The 22,857-nt window shown below is 42.2% G+C and overlaps 1 protein-coding gene across 4 annotated transcripts in view; it reads right to left on the reverse strand.

Annotated features, from left to right (window-relative positions):
- The window catches only part of STON2 (stonin 2), a 73,744-nt gene extending 54,883 nt beyond the window's left edge, over positions 1–18,861 (reverse strand). The window contains exons 1-3 of one of the 4 annotated variants that reach the window (XM_021400917.1): positions 18,678–18,861; positions 3,240–3,449; positions 2,509–2,763 (exon numbers count right to left, since the gene is read on the reverse strand). In XM_021400917.1, coding sequence (XP_021256592.1) covers positions 2,509–2,763; positions 3,240–3,327 — 343 coding nt within the window. In that variant the 5' untranslated portion in view covers positions 3,328–3,449; positions 18,678–18,861. The other 3 variants (XM_021400916.1, XM_021400919.1, XM_021400918.1) reach the window with 3 other exon arrangements.

Below are 22,857 nucleotides of genomic sequence, written 5' to 3' on the forward strand. Positions count from 1 at the left end.
TCTGCTCTCAGGCACTCATTTTGTGAGCCATTTTCAAAATGTGTTTTCTTGCAGCCTGGCTGTTGCTCTGGGTAATTGTCCAGTCAGCTGAGCAGATGCTTCATTGTGGAGAGACAGACAGACAATGTCCTCAGTGCTGGAGCCCTGGCAGGAACAGAACTGGGGATGCTGTGGCTTCAGGACAAGGCACTTCACAGCTGCCTATGCAGAAAACAGATTTCAAACACCTCCATCCTCCTGACACCACTCTGTCTGTTGATAGTTCATGTTTATCCCCACCCCCTCTCCTTGACTGGCTATTCGCTATTGTACTCATGTGGGCTATTTGCTGCTGGAAGTGAACAATTGCTGTCACTGCTGGCTTTCCAAAGAGCACGTCAGTGTGCAGTGCTTGTAACAGAAAGATTCTGGCCTTGCTGCCACCCACAAAAAAAAAAAAAAAGATGTGACCTGAAAATTAATTGGGAACAAAGCTGAAGCTTATCCTACATCTTGCTGTCAAAGCCCACTCGGAGCAGACAGCCAGAGACAAAGAGCTGTCATCTCCTCTGTGGAGCGACCTCCCTTTGCTGGCTGTCAGCGGGGCTGGTTGGGCCTCTTAAAAGATGAAGTCCAGAGCAGGAGTAGGATTAGCTGATAAATATGGATTTTAAAATAAGGTTATGCACATCACCTCATCTTAGAGAAAGTCTCCCTAGGCTTCCTATGCAGTTAATAATGAAACGCTGCTTCCCACACAGTGACTACAGGGAGTAACAAAGCAAGGCTCCTGCTATGCCTGTCAGTGGAACCATCCTCCCCCATTAACCACAATTTGATGCTCAGTGCTGGAGTGTATAAATATTCCTCCATTCAGGCCAAGCCCTTGAGGGACAAGAATGGGTGCCTTCTTCAAAAACAGCAGTGTTTTTGGACAGTCTTCTCTGATCGCCTCTTTTGGATATCCAAGAGCTTTTCCTATGATCTGTGTACTGTGACTTCAATTCAAACTATGAGGCACTGCTCTTGCTAAGCGCAGACCTTGGAACTGGGCCACTTTCCTGCAAATACAGGAAAACAAGTAATCCACCATTAAATTAGTTTTATGGAAGTTTCGTTGTTGTTGTTATGGCAAGCTTTATTTAAACTGAGTGAAGGTTTTTTTGTTGTTTAATAAGATGGTGAACTTAAGGTTTTCCAGTCAACAAGGATGTCACAACATGAGAAAGGAAATGTGGTTTAATAGCAACCAACAGATCTCTTTGAAAAAGTATGCAGCTGTATGTGCCTGTGTGTGTAAGAATAAGAGAACGTAGGAGAGTTTGTATTTTTTTCACAATAAACTGTTTCACCTTATTATGAAATTAGCTAACAGAGAGGTAAAGAACCTCAGTTTTAAAGATCTACAGTTATGGGTGTCTGTCACCTGGATCTGTAAATATTTACAACTAAGAGCAATCAACAAATAAACAAAGATAAGAAGGTCTTATCTGGGCCTTATGAGAAAAATCATTGCCTGAAGAATCCCCCACATCTCCTGCACTAAGGTGGGACAACTGACTCAAGTGGACTAGCCTAAAAAACCCATACAAAGAACAGACGGAAAACAAAAACTCAAGTCCCAACTCAAAGCTGCCAGTCCAAGTATTCTGACAGAAGTGCTATTTATGTTGCAGGGAGCATTTGGTGGACTCAGTGAACAGAAAACCATAGCTTTTAAACTACTTTTATAACCAGAATTACTCAAGTGCATTTATTAAGAGAATACCTCACCTTAAACATGTAGTCAACTAATGTTTTCCTTGAGCAATTACTCAATAGACTAGTCTAAGAAGGGACAGAATTGCATTTATACAGAAAAGCTAGGATCTCATATAGCTGTATCAGTTAGCACAAGCTGAGGAGATAAGCCAGAGGCTTTGCATCCATGTTTGAAGTATGTCAGAAAGAACTTTTGCATTGGAGGAAAATCACATGCAGTCCTGAAGTGAGGATAAGCTTCTGTTGTCTCTGTAAATTTCAAGCTGCTCAAGCATCAAAAGTCAGCAAAAAGTACTGCACACTAGCTATTGGTATTTCCAAGCTTCTGGCAAAAGCAATGTGGAGATTATAAGCAGATAAAGACAACAAGCAATCAGCATTCTTCCAGTTCCAGTTTACAGGGGCAAACACAGCTCAGTTTCTTTTTAGATGGCTGTTCATACTTGTACCTAAGAAACATGACTACTACAAACCCCACTACACTGTTTCCCCATGAATATACGTTAGCATTCTCCAAGACTAAATGAATCACATAAGCTCTTTGTTTTCTTTCCATGATGAAGAGACATTAAGATTACATTGCTAGGTCAATCCAGAACAATATTGTAAATGCTTTTTGTAACTCTGATGACATGAATTGAGTTAAAATACAGTACAAACTAATCAAAATTTAGCCTTTGAGAAATCAAAGAGCAAGGAGAATATCTGGCAGCTATCACTGTATTTTGTTAAATTACTGAAATGCATCTTTGCATGCATTTGCCTCACCTGCCTGTGGATGAGTTGGTGGAGCGCTGGTCCATGGTGCATCCTCAAACTGAACCCAAGCTCTGATAGATGACAATAGATCAGCTTTGGGACACACATGGTTCTCAAGCACTGTAGAATCCTCCTTGGGCTTGTCACCTGAATTGCCTGGCTCTGTGTGCAAGAGGTCCTGAAATTCTCCATCCACGTTGTGGTTCTCTTCTGAGGAAGTATCTGAAGAAGAAAAACATTTTTCCAGAGGTTCCTCAGTGCTACCTAAAATAGAGAAAAAATAGAAAGATTGGTAGGAACTATAATTACTTCCTTATTTTTATTGAAATCTCTAACATTTGCCACCAAACATACACAGATTTTTTTCCTTCACCTAGTAAAATTTTTAACCTAACAAAATTTTTAACCTAACACTGGGCTTAGTTTTGTACTTAAGTGTAACAGGTGAGACTTCTTCTGTGGTCAGCTGGATACCATCTTGCATGCCCAAGGATGGATTCAAACCTTGTAACGGTTCTGTGCTTATTGCTGGGAAAGCACGTAACATTTTTGGCCCAAATTCTCCTATTATACTGGTGTAATAGGATATAATTGAACTTTTGCACATACCACTCCCGCTTAGGAGGCAAGATCTATGGTGCCATATGGCACGATGGTATGCTACATGGTGCTGTATTCATGGCAGTATCATTCAAAACAAAAAGTCTTAAAAGGTTCAGAGGAAATCAGAGTTATCTTACCTTGTGCGTTAACAGGAAGGAGCAGCTCATCAGTGAAGGACACCCACTCAGACTGGTGGGAGGCAATGACACTAGTCAGAGATGTCATATTCGCAGCAGGCTACTCATCTTCACTTGGTTGTTACAAGAAGGAAGAATGGGAGAGAGGCACCGTGAAGATGAGCCAGTAGAGGGAAACACTTTCTTTGTGCTTTCTTTTCCTTTCAAATACTGCTAAGAAAGGATAAAATTTTTAATTAGAAAATTGAACTCGAGAAACCACTGCTACTATTTTAATAATACAGACTATTAAGACATTATTTACCACAGGCACAGTACTGCCACAATGCTGCAACACTTGAGAGAGGAATGTCACTTTGGTCTAGAGGAGGGCTATACTTGAGCAACTCCCTGATTAAAGCATCTGAGCATCATCAAACATCCTCTTGTTAAAACAGCCAGTCACAAAAACTCAGGGAACTTATAAACCCAGTAAGAGATGTTATGAGGGAATTCTCCCCAGTCTGGCAGATTTTGATTATGATGCAACTTAATCCTAGTTCCAACAGGTTGTCATGTTCTTGTTCATCCTACTGTTCTACAAAATCTGATCCTTCTCAAGAGCTAGCGATAATCTGCAAGTCTCATTATCAATAATATTTATGCAGCCAGTTCTGGAACTGGGATGGGCTGCTCATGATTGTCTTTGCAGCCAGAGCATGAAAGGATGTCCACTCCTTCAGCTGTACTTTCAATTCTGCTTCTTGACAGGAATGTTATATTTTAAGTTTAAAACACAATGTCTTAAATTGTGCCTGGAGTGAACCATGATTTTGCTACAGCCCAGCAAACACTTCTACTTCTACACTTCTGCTTCTATGGCATCATTAATTAGGATGTTCTCCAACGGGACGTACCCACACAGATCTGGTAATCTGCCAGAGTGGATGGGACACTGCCAAGGGCACTCTGACTGTTGTCTAATAGTTGGGAAGATCAGGGCTAGGGAGTGAAATTCGCCTTTTACAAGCACCCATGACTGCCTCAGATATGCAGGCCACTTCAGAACTCTCGGAAGACTATTGACTCTATCTAGGAAAGACAGAGAGTTCTGCCCTTAATCATCTCAAGTACTGAAGCTCTTGTTGCCATGGTATGTACGTGCTTCAGAATACTAAAACTCAGACTTGGCTATTTTAAAGAGCTTTAAGAGGCATCTCTTGGCCTGCTGTCTCTCACCTAACTTATTTTATTTTGGTGAAACTTCATGTTGTTGTACAAGAACAGATACTGAGACTTTTCCTTACTCTAAACAGTGTCTAGGTCCGAAGAACAGAACAGCAGTTAAACACATTGACTCTTAAAGCATTTTCTACAGGAAGTAGACCATTCTATATTTCCAGGATGATTATTCTACGTAGGAGCTCAAAGTTATCAAACTAATGAAGACCCATCAGCACATAAGAGTTGCAAAGAGCTGAAAAAATCCTGAAGTCTGAAAGTCACAAAACAGCCTGACACCTGACAGAGAGAATTCATGGGTCCACATCCATTGTCTGAAATTGAAAACTTGACCTTTTAGAGCAGAAACTGAACATAAAAGACAGTTTCCTACAAATGCAAAGGAGGGCTTCACAAGACAATCCTGATGGTTAAAGGCAATTTGATAGAAGTTAGGTCTCCTTTCATTACAAATTTTCCAGACCTTATGGCCACCCCCTTGTCATTCCCTAGTGCTGGGGAAACAGCTGTATGTGAGACCCAGCCTAGCTCTCATCCACTCCCATGGTAGGAGCTCTGCATTCACAGATTCACAAAGTGGTTGCGGTTGGCAGCAGGTCTATCTAGTCCTACTCCTGACCCTCCTCTAGACTGAGCAGTCCGAGTTTTCTCAGCCTCTCCTCACAGAAGAAGAGTTCTTTCCAGTATGCCCATGTCTCTTGTACTGGGCCCAGAACTGGACACAGTACTTCAGACACAGCCTCAACAGTGCTGAGCAAAGCAGAAGGATCACCTCCTCACCTCTCTTCACCATCTTGCAATACTTTGCCTAATGCAGCCAAAAACACCATTAGCCTTCCAAGAAGCAGAGGCACATTGCTGGCTCACGTTCAGTGTGGTATCCACCAGGAACTCCCAGATCCCTTTCTGCAGAGTTGCTTCTCAGTTGGGTGGCCCCCATGATGTCCTGAGGTTCATTCATGTGGTGTGGGCAGATACCTTTGCCTTCCTTGCACAGAACTGATTTTGGGTGCTACTAATAGAAATTACAAAGCTAAACAGAGATAAACAAAGAGAAAAAGAATAATCCGATATTTAGGGTCCCAGGGATTCCATATGAGGGAAGAAGTGGATGACCTTCCTAACTTGTTTTTCTCAAGAGACCGTTTAGACTGGTTTTTTTGTTGTTGTTTTGGTTTTAGCTTGTTTAACTCTCTGTAACAAGTCATCTTTTCCTAAACAACTGAATACTGAGTTCTCCTTTCTCCTGGAAAAGCATGGACAGAAGCACGAAATGACAGGAAATGAAAAAAGAAAACAGTTTATTTTGTACTTAATACACAGAGACGTCAGTAGAACTCTTTTTTTTTTTAATGTCAAAAGAAAATAGCCATGAAAGAAGGCAAGAAAATGAACTCTTTCAGATATGTAGGTATGTGGGAAAGTTACACCATTATTTTAGCACAAATTTGCTCTTTTATCCTACTGCCCTGGGACAAACATTCTAAATCCACTCAGAGGTACTTCACAGTCTATAATATCAGGCAGGAGTTAGATTAGTTCTGTTTGGTCTGTTCTGGTTTTCCTGCTGGCTTTTATCAAGGTGCCCTGTCGTGTCAGCACCACAGAACCCTCCTGTTGTAGCAGAAGAAACAAGTGCCCCCAGCCTGAGATCCAGGTCAAGCTGCTGCATGTGGCTTTAGATCTTCACTCCCAACAAACTATTATGAAGCCCATCATTACATGGATGTTGCAGCTATACAGATTCCCCACTGCTGTAATTTTCTACAGGCTTCCCAGTCTGGTATCTGAAGGCGGTTGTGTTGATGTACCAGAGTTATCACAGCTTTTAGACAAGCAGCCTGAATGTGCTGAGTAGTCTGAGTAAGTTACAGTGTCAAAGATTTCCAGAGCAGAGGCATTTTGAGGATGCATGTTAGGATGAAAAAAAAATATTAGAAGTACAGAATTTTGGATTATCTCAGCTTTCACAAGAAAGCTCTAATCCCATCACCTGACCAAAACGCTTGTAACAGAATTATGAATAACATACAGCTAACTTCTGCATAGACTATGTGGAAAAAAACATAACTTCACCTCAAATCATTTTTACTTCTTTTTGCTTTCCAAAGTTACCCAAAGGGAAAAAAACCCCAAGCCAAGGCATTATGATACAAGGAGCCTTAGCCAGCATGACACCAGTGTGACTGGGCATTCCATTAACAAAATGAGTACTGCAGAGGTGCTTGTCTCTTGGGGATCCACTCGACAATGCAGATAAACCTCAATCCTTTCCTTAGCAAAACAAATTACACTCATTATTTAAACAATGTAGAGAATCCTCTGTGAGTGAATTTTGGAGTTCCCCATTCTTTAAGACCTTCCAAACATCCACAGCTATTCCTAGAATAAAAAATTTTGGAGCTTACAAGGGCTAAGGGAACAGATGGGTCCTTATTTACTCCAAGTGAGCTACAGGTAAAGCAAAGGTTTATGCTGTACATCTCAAGCAAAAGGAGGTGAAAACACTTCATGGATCAAAGTGTTCCCAGGCCAGCATTACACCTGCATACATAAATAGAATTCATGTCAGTTTAGATTTTGTTACTTCTGAATTTGCATTATGCGGATTAAGGTTTTGGTACAGAATTGGCAAAGAAGAAAAAAGGGAACTCATTTATTGGATTTGTATTAAAAAAACTGTGATTCAAAACTTTTTGAAGGTGTGTGACTACTACATTGTAATTATGATACAGTGCTAGATGTTATATGTGTAGATCCTAATGATCCTTACCATGAATTCCAGCACAGTGCTTTGACCACAAAGTCACAAAATTCTAAGAGGCTTAAATTTCTGCTTCAAGTTTCCCTTTTTCACATTACAGTTTCACAGTGGAGAATGTGAAACTACGTGACAAATGGGTGATGCTTATTTCCAGTTCATAAAAGATCACAGAGCTGGAACAAAACCCTTTGGCCACTTAGTCCTCCTGATGTTTTTAATTGATGAGAATACATTACTTATTTTTTTTTTAAATTGATGAATGTTCACTTTAAAATGATAGACTACTTCATTAAATAGAAACATTCTCTCATTCCAAATCTATGTAAATTCAGTTTCTAGCCATTTCCTCTTGTGACATGGTTACTTGTCTCTCCTTTTGTATACCTTTGCTCTAGCAACAGAGAAAATATCCTCCTCCTTTGCTATTGGTAAGCCAATAACGTATCTGAGCAAGCCACGTCTTTGTGCCAGGGGCCTCACACCCAGCATGGTGTACACTGAGCCTTCACTTCAGACAGAACCACTAGGCACTCCATGAACACAAACACCAGCAGTAGTAACAGCTCTCTGTTCAAACTATTTAACCACTCACACAGTGAGACAGCAAATTCAGACATTGATTCTCAGTACTTTTCAACTACATTCAATAGAAACAGCTTAGTATAGCTCATAGTAGCTCATATAGTAAGGACTACGGATCATTTCTTCAACTGCTTCAAGTAACATATGTACGATGCATGCTGCAGGAGGCTTTATCACCACTACCCGAAGTCACTAGATTACAGTTACAAAAGAAAACAGAAACAGGAAAGAAAATTAAAGAATTAAAACTGAGGTGATCAAATTGCTATAGACTATGTAATCATCTTACATGGCATCAGTACAAAAAATTCCTGCAATCCATACTGAGATACTGTTTTCTTGCTTATACATTCCCATATAACCCCAGGGACTTTAATGTAATTGGTTACTCTAGGTTGCATTTGGTTACTGTAGGAGACAAGGACGACAAGGAAGAGAAATAAGCTAAACAAGTTGCATTATGCGTAGCAGAAAAATAAACTAAGTCAAAGGAATAGCGAAGAAGCCATGACTGACCATGGCTTTTGTAACAATGAAGTTTCACAGATTCCAGGAAAGTCTCAAGGAAAAATACATAATTTTATCTTGACCATGTCTGTTTGGCAAACCTCTATGGTCAAAACAATTCTAATAGGATGAACTGCAGAGTGATTGCTTCCTTGGGCGAATCTCCAAGTGAGTGAGAGCTCATGGATTTTTCCTCTCAAGCTGGTGTGCAACAAGCAGTGGTCATCAGCACATCATGGTCTGAATAATAAGCAAACTCCAAACTGGAAATCTGTTCTCAAGCACCGAAAGGAAGTCCGCGGTATGTCAGGGTGCCGCAGCAAAACCAAAACGTGGTGACAGATGACGGGGAAAAAAAGGTGTTTGAAACAAATCTAATGAGATAAATGAATTCAAATTTTATTATTACAGAAAAATAATTGCATAAATACCTGACATAAGATTATCTTATGAATGGCATAGATGATGAGAGGTGTAAGTCATATTTGATTACTGTATATATTTCCTGATATTGACAATCACATTTTCTCCATGTATTCAACCCTCTAGCTTATAAATTGCTCATTAGAAAATTTCTGTCAGGTTTTTGAACTTGTTCCAGTTCCCCAATTCCTCCAGTTTACATGTGCCATTACATGAGTTCCATGATTTCAGATTCAGCTGAAGAAGTTCAGCTACTATCTGTGCATATAACACTCTTGTATGAGAGCTCTCAATAGATAAGGAGGAACTTGGCCTCCAAGGGAGCCGAAATGACTCACTTGTGGAGTTCCAGACCCTCTGGAAGCAGGAACTCCCTTGCCTGCTGCAGAGTACACCTAAGGGAAAAGCAGAGCTCTGTTCAGAATATGGCCAAATTTACTTTATGCCATTACCAGATAGGTCATTTCCACTATCCCACTGATTGATGACACAGATGGCTATTTCAGACAGAGACGGAGTGAGGAAGAGTGTGCTGATGATGGTAACCAGAGCCATCTGGCACACTGGGTGATAGAGAATTGGTAGGGGTCTCCCTGAGCACAGGGCCAAGTGCAGCCACTCTAATTAAAAACTATATCCAATTACTCCAACAGACTAAGTGCTCTGTCTAAATTTGCACTGCAATCAGTGACAGAACTGGTGTTAAAGCTGAGGTGACCTGAAATGCCCTTATTTTCTCTAGACCACAAAAATCCAATGACACATAAAACCATGCCCCACAAAGAAACAGCTCAGCTTTACTGGAAGCTCACATGCAGTGACAGTAAGAAAAGAGTCTGTAGGTGATGTGTGGGTAAGGAAATCATAAGCATCTTCCTCAGGAATACTTGCATCAAGTCTAATATCTGAAAGGTCAATAGCTGTCATTTTCTATACTTCACAATTTATCTGTCACAGAAGCTCCTCTGTTCTTCAGAGAGAGCACCTTAGATTCTCTCCTGCAGACAACACCAGGATGTTCAGGCAGTTCAGAAGGCAACACTCTTTGCTTTTTTGCTTTAGAAATACTCATAGCCAGACCCAATTAGACAGGACACTATTTAATAGGCTTCAAAACCTGATACTGGAAGAGAAACATCAACCTCTTCCTCTATTCCTTGTACTCCCAAGGACTTTAGTAACATAGAAATGTAGCGTAGATGGGAAGAAACACAGAAAAAGAAAGGGATCTAATTTATTTATTTTTTCTTCAACAATTATGAGTAAGGTCTAACAGGCACAAACTAAGGGAAAATGCTAGACAAAAATGTTTGGCAATGATAATTCACATTCTCAGTCACATCAGCAGCTCTACATTTCATGACTCTTTAAATATGGCTCACTGTGGGTCCATGATGCATTCAAGGCACAACTGAAGTCTCTGGTCATGTAACTGCATTGAAACCAGAAGGATAATTTCCCAAACTGCAGCCCTCCAGCTCAAACCAGAGTCTGAAGCAAAGACCAGCTTTGTCAAATGCTTCTCTTACCATGAATGGCAGCAGTGCTTTAAAACTGGTCTGGGAAAAAAAAATCATAAGGAATAGGCAAGATGCTAATTTATCTAGCATCCTTAAAATCTGTGGCTTTTCTTTCCCATCACCTTTGCACAAATAGAGAACAAATAAGCAAAGCACTGGGTTAAGGGTTTGATCTTCCAAGAGCTAGACTTCCAAAGCTAAATACTGATCCCAGACTTCCACACGTTATTACTACACACATAAACTCTCTCTTACCCATGCTCACTTTAACTCACAAAAGGTTGATTTATTCTGCTACAGTAACTGACATCCCAATCCATAATACGGGGAGGGAACTGGGTTTAAAAACTAATTTATTCTAAGTGAATCACATAAGGAATATGTTTATCAAAAGACAGCTCCCTCTGAGCACACTGCTTTGTACATGGTATATTCATAGGTTCCAGTCTAAATCATGCAGTCAAGATGTGCAGATATACTCCATTCACCAAATCCTCTAAAAACCATTGTACTTTATTTGCTGTTGTGATGGTCATCAAGATGTGGTTTTCTTTTTAATTTTTCAAGCTATCTTAGTGAAATAAAAAGCAGTGTCATACAGTTAACAACCCCAAACGAACTACGTCACTGCAGCATGACATCACCCAGAAGAGCTGTCAAGGGGTGAGCATAGATCACAAAACTCTACTCCACGCATCCTTCTTCTAAACTGAAGCTAGTGACAAAAGAAACAGGAATGTAAGTGATCGTACATTTACTGAAATACACTGCTGGATGATACAAACTGTTGTAGTAAACACACACCCTTGCTTGCACGAAATGTCATCCTATTCTGCCAAATGCTAGAATTCCAGCAGTGCCTGTATACTTCACCACAAATTACTGCTTTACCAGAATCCAGTGCAACTCTAAAGCCAATATTGCTTCCATCAGTGAAAGGAGAGCCAGCAAAAGTCCTCCAACACCTCAGGACTGATTTTTATTGCAGAAGTGTCATCAGGACTTTATCTTCTGATTTACAGCTAAGTTCACACTACGGTTTATGCAAGAAATTAGGTGAAAACCCTTTGCTGAAAATGGTGGGTATAATTAGTTGCCATCAAACAGCTTTAGTTAAATTCATTTTGGACTAAAAGAACATGAAAAAGAAATCAGGCCCTCAAACACTAGTCACATTCAAGACAAGGCAAGAACTGGATCATTCAGACAGAGATGCTTCACTGGAGGCTGAATGCTTACAGAGGGGATGGGCATTCATCTGGCTGAGCAGTATGAACAGGACGGGAGAACAGATTCTGAGAGAGTGGAAAACACAGAATCCAACTGTGAAAGCAGAGAAAAAACAAGGAGCTTTGAGGAAGCGATGCAGCCTTGAAAGAAAGCAGTTTGCCTGTGCTGAACGTTGGCTGGAAAGGGAGATTGGGAACACTGAGGCAGAAAGTCCTGCTCAGTTCACATTTTCTCTGTATTTCCATATCACTAACAACTACATGTATAAATAACTTCTACATACCTATACTTCTATGTAACATCTTTGATAACTTCAAAGCTGAATCCGCAGTACATTCCAAAGGAACCAAGATTAAAAAGGGATTGCACTGTAAGGGTGATGCTATCTGAGAGCTACGTATAAGGACAATCTTAAAATGTGAGGCTGCCTTCCAGCCTGAGGAAGAGCTGCTTAATTATTTAAAGCCAGACAAAATACAGCACTCTGGAAGAGGTAACAGGGGAACAAGCTTGCCATGACAGAAAATTCCTGGGATGATCCAACTGGTCTTTCCTCATTTCCAGCCTCTGGAGAGCCAGTTGCAATTATGCAACTTAGTATCACACCAGGACACTGCAGCCCTCCAGGGCAACCCATAAATACCATGTTTGTTGTCACTCATTTTAGATGCTCTAAATATAGGACCATTACACTCAATGGTGCTGATTGCTTAACATGACTGCCCCTACCTTCAGGGGAATGAAAAGCACCTCTGAAAGGAAAATATGCTTGAGTAAAGGGACTCAGTACTTCATATGCCAGTACAAATATATATATATATACACACAAAGTATAAACAAAGATCTGGACCAGACAAATTCATGTACAGTACAAAATAGGTGGAACTCTGTGGTCTACCTCCAACCTAACGCAGCCATGAGCCAAGCTATTCTGCTCCTTGGCCCACAATGTGCCTCAGTTGCGCAGCATTATGATATGTGGCTATGATATTATGAACTTACCAGCTCACAATAACATTAATCCAGCATTACATCTCTCTTTCCAGCTCTCGGGACTGAACTCCAGCAACTTTTGGCAAAGAATGTCTATTCAATATACCAGTTTTGAAAATGGGATGCAGACAAGCAGTTTGTAAAATATCTGAGATACCTGTGTCCCTCTTTCACAGATCCAAAGGGACTGAGACCCTCAGTTTCTAACTAATTAAACTTCATAATCCAAATTCCTCCCTATAGCTGCTCCACTCAAACCACTTTAATAGAAAACAAACCAGCCTTGTGCAATGGAGCTTGACCAGCTCAAGTTTCAGTTATGCAGTTAGTAATACTGATTCTCTTTGAAAACATTTAGCACTGTTTTTTCCATGCCTTTCAGTCACCCACATGACCACATGACCCACTATGCAGTTCTGCAAAATGGTAGTTTCTGTTCACAAGAGGCCCCTGCCCTAGACAGTGGGAGAAGAAAAATTGCTATATCATATACTCTCCCCATTTTCAAGAGTAAATTAGAGATAAGGCTTTCATTTGATCTCACAGCTGGCAACCTCAAGATCCTACAGAGAGAATTAGCTTCTATAAATAATCATATCTATAAGTGCCAGCTAGATCTTGGCCCAAAAGAGCATAACAGAACAAGAAACTACCCTACAAAACCAGATCTGTGTTCTCCAGCTCACTGGATAGGCCTGATGCAGCCCTCAGCTCCAGAGCACACCAGCTGCTCTTTGGGTATGAGAGAGTTGTGGATGGCTACAGCGCCTTCACCAAACCTTGAAGTCTATTGGCCTCAGCTTCAAGTCAAAGGAATTGCGCTGAGCCACTGAGTTCAGTTACATTAATAAATGGAGATGAATCACATTTCACTCAACTCTGGGCACTCAGAGTTAGACACCTAAGATAGTCATTCGATGCACTGTTTATAGTCTGTGGACAGAAGACGACACCTTCAGAGAACTCTTCGTCTGGTCTATTTTAGGACAAGGTGAATCCCCCCCCCATGTGATGATCCATGGCAACTCACTCAGGCTTGCACGTCTTTTGCTCACCTAAATCAGGGCACCTGAATCTCAGTCACAAATAACATTGTACCAATTCACAATTTCCACTTTTTTTTCAGCGTTTTAGGAAATACTTTGTGTCAGCAAAGCACACACTGAAGAATTTTGGGCATGGGTGACAGGAAAAGCTCTTTAATTCATGGCTTCCTTCCACCAGTCATATAGAATTTATGTTTAAGAAACACACATATTTCAGTAACCTACTTACTATAAAAGTATTTTCTATTAATAAAGCACCATTTGTCTCTATTGCTATCCAAGGAGCATATGCATTAATGTTATCTCTTACCTTTTTCTTTTTAAACTTTAAGTTTTGGTGTTTGTTTTCCCTCATAATTTTGTGTAAATTTACACCAAGGATTATGTTAAATTTAAAGAAACAGAAACAAGATTATTTATCCTAAATTTATATTCCCCTGTCAGCAGGAGCAGAGCTGTAGGGTGAAATACTTGGCATTAAGAGAAAGCTTTCACATAGCTTTTTAGAGGCTTTTACTTCAAATTATCTCCAATCAGATCCTGTGGGCTGAATTAGCACGTGGAGAACATCATGTGAGTGCCCAGAGTGGTTTGTCCTCTGGCTTGGTTTCATCTGAAATGAAACCTGTTGATGCACTCTGAGATGAAAAGTGCAGTAAGAGTGGATTACAGGATGTTCACTGCGGAAGTGAATTCCTGTTCTAACACACTAATGCATATGCATCTATGGTTCTTCAAAAAAGGAGGGAAGCCTGCAACCCTGGTACTTACACCCACAGCATTGCACTTCCTCAGTTTTTTTTTCAATCTCTATCAGAAATTTTATACCCAGACATTTTGTAAGGGATAGGATCATACATACAGTTCATCTTATCTGCACACTTAAAAGATGAACAGTGAAAATCAATAGCTGCAGCAAATAGGGAATTCATAAACCTTATTTGGGCAGCAATCTTACCTGTACAGACATGCTTGCATGGAATTGCAGCTCAGTTTGAGATTCTGGTCGAACTTTCAAAGATTTACACACTGATCTAGGCAAGTTCCCAGACGTATGAACCAGAAGGCTTCCAGTTGTGCTGGCCAGGATCCAAATGCACCTGGTCACAGTCACAGTACTGAAGACAAATACGCTCATCCTAATGCACACAGAGATAGGCACTCCTCCCCTGAGGTTAGTGGTTGTAAAGTTATTACAACCATTAGCAGAACTTGCTGTCCTTTACTGTACTACCCACCATGGTTGGACTGCAAAGAAAACATATTACGAAACCAGAGAACAAAAACCATCTGATTTTGACATTGGGTACTTTATGGATTTTTCTTTTTTTTTTTAAAAAAAAAAAAGCAATTAAGAAGAAAATGCCTGAGAATTTCTTTCTAAGGGCTCTCCTTTCCCAGCTGACAGCAGAGCACTCTTAATGGATTAGCTCACATACATCCGACTTTTACATGGCAAGGTCACATTACAAGATTGCTGCCACCACATGAAACCTTACAGATGTACAACTTCAATCCTGATATATATATATTTTAATTACTATTTAAGTTTCTCCATTTTCAAAGACAGGGCTGACACTGCTGCAAAGCCTGGTGCAACTTGAGGCCATCACCTCGTGTCCTATCAGGGAGAGGGAGGTGGTGGTCCCCCTCTACTCGGCTCTTGTGAGGCCCCATCTGGAGTACTTTGTCCAGGCCTGGGGCCCCCAGCACAAGAAGGACACAGAGCTCTTGGAACGAGTGCAGAGGAGGGCAACCAAGATGATCAGAGGGCTGGAGCACCTCTCCTATGAGGAAAGGTTGAGGGAGCTGGGCTTGTTCAGTTTGGAGAAGAGAAGGCTCCAGGGAGACCTCATTGTGGCCTTCCAATACTTGAAGGGAGCGTATAAACAGGAGGGGGATCGATTGTTTGTGAGGGTGGATAGCGATAGGACAAGGGGGAATGGTTTTAAGCTGAGACAGGGGAGATTTAGGTTAGATATTAGGAGGAAGTTTTTCACACAGAGGGTGGTGACGCACTGGAACAGGTTGCCCAGGGAGGTTGTGGATGCCCCGTCCCTGGAGGCATTCAAGGCCAGACTGGATGTGGCTCTGGGCAGCCTGGTCTAGTGGTTGGCGACCCTGCACTTGGCAGGGGGGTTGAGACTCGATGATCTTTGAGGTCCTTTTCAACCCAAGCCATTCTATGATTCTATGATCACTATTACCTTGAAGAAGAGACCAGCCCCCACCTTTCCACAGCCTCCTTTCAGGGAGTTGTACGGAGTGATAAGGTCTCCACTGAGCCTCCTCTTCTCCAATCCCAGCTCCCTCAGCTGCTCCTCATAAAGTCTGTGCTCCAGACCCTTCTTCATTGCCCTTCTCTGAATACACTCCAGGGCTTCAATGTCTCTTTTTGTAGTGAAGGGCTCAAACACGAACACAGTACTCGAGGTGCAGTCCCACCAGTGCTTTGCAGAAAGCCTCGGTGCAACATAGGGGCCAAAAGCTGCCTGAGTCCACAGCGCTGACAGCAGCAGTGTCGAGGCAAGAGGATTGAAGCACCACAGTCACGTGGTGGTTGGTTCTGCCTTGGCGACCACCACGCTGTCAGGAAAAGCCACTGCTACAACAGGCGAAAGAAGCCTCACAAAGAAGAACATCTTGAGAGGTTTGTAACAGACTTTAACACTATTTCTCATCCTTGTTTGCTGATGCCAGACTTCAGATAGCTGAAAATGAAGGGCTCTAAACACGATGTATTTAGCCCACGTACAATATGGTTTAACCCACACACAGTCTGGATTTCTCAGCAGTGAACTGCATCAGTAGCTCAAATGCCTTCTCAAGAGCTGCAAGGAGCACCAGTGGGGGCTCACGAATCAAAACAGGCCCTGGGAAGGTGCAGCTGCCACTTCCTCGTACTGCATCCCTCAGACTTTTATCCAAACCGAACACAGAACAGTGCATGAATTATGCCACTGACATAACCGTAGTTCCAAGGAACTCATAGGAAGGAGTTCTGCAGTTAACAAGGTGTGCTGGGAAGTTGTTGATTAGAACTGAGAACATGAATTATAAGTGGCTACAGCTGGTCAGAAGCAAGATGCAGTGCAACATGTGAGAAGAAAAAAAATCAGCCCATTTCTCTTTTCAGACATTTAATGGTCAGTTCTTGATGGTTTTCACAATTTAAAGATAATTTAAAAGCCAAGACTATAAAAGACCATTCATCACTGAAGTTGCCAACTGTGTTCCTAGGTGCAGGCAAAATGAGGCATAAGGTGCTGAGGAACTACTGTGACTTGCTTTGTGCTTGAGAGTTCCATAGGAGTATCACAAAACAATTGTAAAGCTATACAGAAAAAGGCAAAGATTATCACCTGATCAAAGCATGGTATCACAGATGCAATGTAATTCATAACATATACCACTTCATATTATAATCAGTTAGAACCACAGAATCATTAAGGTTGGAAAAGACCTCTAAGATCAGCTAGTCCAGCCATCACTACCATGCCCACTAACCATGTCTTCAGTGTCACATCCATGTGGTTCCTGAACACCTCCAAGGACGGTGACTCCACCACCTCCGTGGGCAGCCCGTTCCAGTGCGTTACTATTCTTTGTGAGTATAAATTTTTCCCTCATAATTTTTGGCGATGGGACCATCTAGCCATTTGGAAACAATGTTTTTAGGAGAACAATATGCATTGCATAACACCATGTCATTATCCCCACCTGCAATGGGTTCTATGTCTTCACATTTATTTGTGATAACATAAACTTGATCTAATAACAAACTCGTTTAACTGCCAAATATTAAGGCAAACTCCAGAGCTCATGTGTGCATTACACAAGATATCACCCACGTTAGCAGGGAAAGGAAAAAAGAAACTGAAGACAAACACAGGGGGAACATGAGCAGCCTGCATTTTGAAGTTCACGTGCCCAAACTGGTAAGCGTACAAGATACAAATTCACAGAAGACAAGAATTAATCAGGCTATTCACAAGCAAAGAAACGCTCATGTTTTGTCAAGGCAAAAATATGGCAAACTAGAAATCATATAGAAGCACAGAACTGTTTGAGCTGGAAAGGACCCTTAGAGGTCATCTAGTCCAACTCCCTTGCAATGAGCAGGGACACCTACAGCTAGATCAGGGCGCCCAGAATCCAGTGCTGCCCTCCAACCACTCCTGTAAACTTACTCTAGGATAGTTCTCATTGAATGGCCCAGGAGGTACTGCAGAAGGGAGCTGTAAAGCAGCATCTGCCCCAGTGAAGGAGTTGAGTTTATTTTATTTATTTTTAAATCAGTTTCTCATCGAAAAACTATGGTCTAAAAACAAAGATGATACCATGGGCCTGAAAGTGAGAAGTTGTGTCCAGTTACAGCGCGTGAATCAACAGAACAAACGAGGATCACTGGAGAGAAATGGAGCTCCAGCAGAGACAGGGATGTAGCTCACAGACCAAGCAAGCGAGCGGCAAAGAGCCGTTTCTGATCGTATATTAGCATAAAAATTCACTCGGCATAGACATACGTACCTGGTGCCTTTAAAGCCTATAATTTACCAACGGTATTCGAAATAGACTGTGGAAAGATGAGTGGCAAGCTCTCTTTGTTTCTTATTATCTTAACCTGAGAAAACCACCGACAAGGCATCACGATTCCGTAGTATGAAGAAAGGAAAAACCCAATCCATGAGTAACTGCCCGGACCAGAGGAGAGGCAGGTGGATGCGGGCAGCTTCCTCGCGCTGCCCCCAGTGCTCGTTAACCCTCCCGCACACAGCGCGGGGCGGTACGGGCACGGGAGCGCTCCTAGGAGAGAACGCCGCGGGGCGCGGGGCAGCGCTGCCAACGCTCCTCCCCGCCAGCAGCGATGCAGACGGGTGCGGGAAACGAGGAGGGCCGGCTGGAACACGGCCCAAACGGCCGTGCCGAGGAGCAGTACCACGAACCCGGCGGGAAAACGCACCGCAGCACAGGGGGAACCTCAATACTACGAGAGCGGAACGGTGCCCGGGGAGAGCTCAGCCAGCAAAGAACGCACCCAGGGGAGGCAGCCACGCCAGCACCCGGCCCGGGGCCACCTGAGCTGAACCCAGCTCCAGCTCCCACCCTCCCTCAACCTGCTGCGATGGGCAGCCGCCCCCCGGCCACCTACCTGCGGGAGTGCAGCAGCAACCGCCCCGCGAGGCCACCACACCGCCACCCGCCGTGAGCACGGCGCGACCGGGAGGGGAGAGGAGGGGGGAGGAGGGGGGAGGAGGAGGCAGCGGCGCACTCGGCGCGGCTCCCGGCCCGCCCCCACCGGGGCACCGGCAGCGCGGGGCCGCCGCCATTGGGCGCTCCCCGGCGGCGCGGGGGGCGGTGGCATCGCCTCCGCATTGGCCGCGGGCGCCGCAGCTCCGCCCCTCCCCGGCCCCGGCCCAGCGCTGGCGCCGGCCTGCAGCGAGGGGAACCCCGGGGCGATGGCAAATGACAGCATGCAGGCTGTAATTTTTTACACTGCCTCAGTGCCAAGGCTATTAACGAAAGGCAACTTGGGGACATGCACACGGGCACCGCGCACAAACACACGCACAGGTGCTCACGCACACACTGCACCCCTCAGCGGATTTGGAGAATTGCTCCCATGAACCGAGGAAGTACCACTTACCGGAGAGCTTCCTTGCAAATTGGAGCTTGCAAGCTGAAAAATGTTAATAACTGTAAACACTATAATCATGCAGATGTTAACAGCCTTAATTAGTACTGGCGTCACTGAAGCAAAAAAAAAAAAAAAAAAGTTATGTAAGTTTAAAACCAGATCACCTGAGGAGAAGTGCTGTTGCAGAACACCAGGAATTCTCAAATGAGCAGCACCACAGGGCCGCCCTGTAAGGCACCGTGTGTGGCACAGGGCACAGCTGGCTCACCCCATCCAGCGCTTGTCCTGCAGGAGTTCCCAAAGGGGGCACAGTTCACGGCTGCGACAGATCCATACCCCAAGGGACTGCAATGGCTGTCAGCCCCTTCCTGATTCTGGTCAAGCCTTGAGCCTCATTTCGTCTTTTTACTTCTTTTTGACTTCCAAAGAGAATCAGAATTAGCCATTACAGAGTGACTTTTCTCAGCGGCACTGAGGCTGTAAGCATGCCAGCAGGAGCAGTCCCGGTGCCAGCGATTACCCTATCAGCACCAGCCTGTACTTTGCAGTCAGGTTGTAACAGACGCTCAGCACCAGAAGCCGTTTTCCATCTTTGCTGCCCTTTTCTCTCTTAACATCGTTTACTGACTGATTTTAGATGGTTTAAAGGTTGACAAAAAGCGTATTTCTAAGTTTAAAGCCACCAAAGGAAAAAGGCTTGCACGTGACATATCACTTTTGCTTAGTACTTGTCAGTTTTCTGTAGATGGAACAACAGGTGAAGTTGTCTGAATCACTGATCACTTTTTCAGTAAATCAATGTTGCTAGATTCATCAGTTTAAAATAGGGGGAGGCACGTGGTTTAGAGTATTTGATTCTCTTCAGTTATTTATTCCATCACAATTATTACCCCTTTACCACAGCATCAGACAACTGTTTAACACCATTATTCTATTCAGAAGATTCACTAATCTTTACCTTTGTGTTCCCCCAAATACTTTTACTTGTGGGATCCAGAATGCAAGGACCAGCAGGAAAAATACCTCCTACAGGTTCTTATGCTTCCCAAGCCTAACCAGGACTAAAAGCATGCAACCTCAAACCAAATCATTTCCTATGGGTAGTTATACATCAAGTTTCTAGTTGAAAACTGCTATTTACACAATAGAAAAAGAGAAGTTAGAATGTATTTTTTTTCTCTCCCCAAAGTAGGAGATTTTTTAATTTATTATTATTATTATTATTTTAATTTTTAATTCATACACTCCAAAGAGCCTTGTTTGCCTACTTCACATAGGTTAGGTTTGAAGAACAAAGGCTGTGCCCTTCAGTTTTCTAGTATATGGCATAATGTTGTGTAGTAGCCATAGAAGTACAGCATTCTCTTCCTGGTATTCTCATCTATGTTGCAGGTGAATTTAGCAGATGAGACTACAGAGTTAGAGCATTTAAGATCACAACAATAAACAGAGTTACTGACCAGCTAAAGGCTAGAATCATCATGAATGCTATTTAAGTACACACAGCCTGATTTTTTTTTTTTACTTGGCAATTAGTTTTGCTTTTTAATATGAATATTTTGAATATTTCATTTTAAAGATGATACCGCACTGCATTTAAAAAAAACTCTTAACTAAGCTCCTTTATTCCCACCTGAAACAATGATTCTCAAGCAAGTTTCTCTGCAGATTTAACTGAGTTACATCAGTTCATATGGTCAAATATATTTCATTTCATTGAGTTAAGCAAGGAAATGCCATTGCAACCTCTGGAGAGTTACTTAACCCTTTGTGGTACCCCAGCAGAGGCCTATCTCAGAACCATACTGAAGCACAGCCAGAGTTATTTATGTTTTAAACACCAGTGTGCACCTGCCTCCATAACAAAATAAATCTGTACTTCACACATCTGTTTAAACAACATCCCAAGGAGCACAGCCTCACAGGAGTATTCATGCATGCGCCTCAGCCCAGAGGCTGAGACAGCACACAGAGCAGTAAGGTAAAATACACAAGAGTGCTTGCTTAGCTTCCTTGCCTTATACACACATGGATCTACATGAGAGGTCTTCACTTCAGCCAACACAGGCAAACCTGAAAGATCATACGCTTCAGGAGAGAATAACATGGCCTGGATATGTGTAGTGCCTGTTCTGAGATTAGTTTAAATCCAATAACTCTGCAAAAAGGTGCTGTTTCCGTTACGACAGGCTATCACCTTCATTTCCCATTCCTAGACTGGGCATTCTCAGAAGGAAAAATGTTGCTCAGGTGTCCAGGCATCCTTGTTTTGTCATGTAAGAGTAAACCACTGTAATCAGTAGCCACAGAGACGGCTGTGATGTGAACAAATGAGAAGTTCATAGCATAGTGGTGCTACAAGTGCTACGGTCAGTGTAAGAATTAGGAAGCATTAAATGTTTTATTGTAAAAGTGAGAAGTGCAAGGATAGTTAAAGACTGCAAAGAAATTCATTCATATAATTTGAAAACTTCCTTCCTGTAGCTGCAAGAAAATCTCACAGTACCAGAGAGCTCTCCAAGGACTAATGAGACACTACATTAGAAAAGTTTAAAAAGGGAGTTTATTTTTAGTTTGTAAAGTGATTTATTTTCCTTCAACTATTCATTTTCAGTATAACCATAGAGGTTTTCAGTTTTGAGCCAAAATATGAATAAATGAGAGCTATGTTTCATGAGGCTGAACATACACCAGAAATATTTAAAAATATTTCATATGAATTTATGAACTAAGAATGACAAATGTAGTGAAGATCAAAGTTTCAGGGGCCTTTAAAGTCAACGTGACATTTAGCCTCCCTCAAAAGAGTATTAGAAACGTATGCAGCTTTTTTCTTGCATCTCAGTGGAGCTCTTCACTGAGTATGCAAGATATCAGAGTAGCAAAACAGTTAATATACTGTCATATTCAGTAACATAGTTAATTCAGAGACACACATTAACTAAGAGCCTCTTCTTATTCTGAGAAATTCCTGCCTGATTACACCCTTTATCTTCTACCAAAGAAAGACCAGATTCCTAGTAAGACATTCAGGAAGGCTGTTTGTTTAGCAAAGTGGTACAAAAAGCCAACACAGCTGTGCATAGTGAGATCACTACATTTATCTCACTGGGTTTGAATTCTCTTACTACAGGCGCCTCCCTCCTGTGCAATGTTTCTTAGAGAAAAACAATCAAAGCAGACTAAAAAGTCTTTGTGAAGATCAGTCCAATTGCATGTGAACATCTAGCAATAAACTAGAAATCAACTTTGGAATTGACTGTACAATTTATACATATTTTTGCATAGTTACTATTCCTGATGGACTGTCCAGTCTAACAATCAAGTTGACGAGAACCAGAGAAAATTAACTACTACATGAAAATTTAACACAAGTCCTCACAGCAACAACAATGAAGATTATTAACTACAGGAAAATTCAGCAAGCATATAAACTAATTTCAAAGAATCACGGGGGTTGGAAGGGACCTCAAGAGATTATAGAAACCAACCCCTCTGCTAAAGCAGGTACCCTACAGTAGGTCACACAGGTAGGCGTCCAGCCAGGTTTTGAATATCTCCATAGAATGAGACTCCACAATCTCTCTGTGCAACCTGTACCAGTGCTCCATTACCCTTACTGTAAAGAAGTTCTTCCGCATGTTAGTACAGAACTTCCTGTGTTCAAGTTTTACTCCTTGTCCTATTGTTACAC

The sequence above is a fragment of the Numida meleagris genome, chromosome 6 (assembly GCF_002078875.1).
Source record: "Numida meleagris isolate 19003 breed g44 Domestic line chromosome 6, NumMel1.0, whole genome shotgun sequence".
Classification (NCBI taxonomy): domain Eukaryota; kingdom Metazoa; phylum Chordata; class Aves; order Galliformes; family Numididae; genus Numida; species Numida meleagris.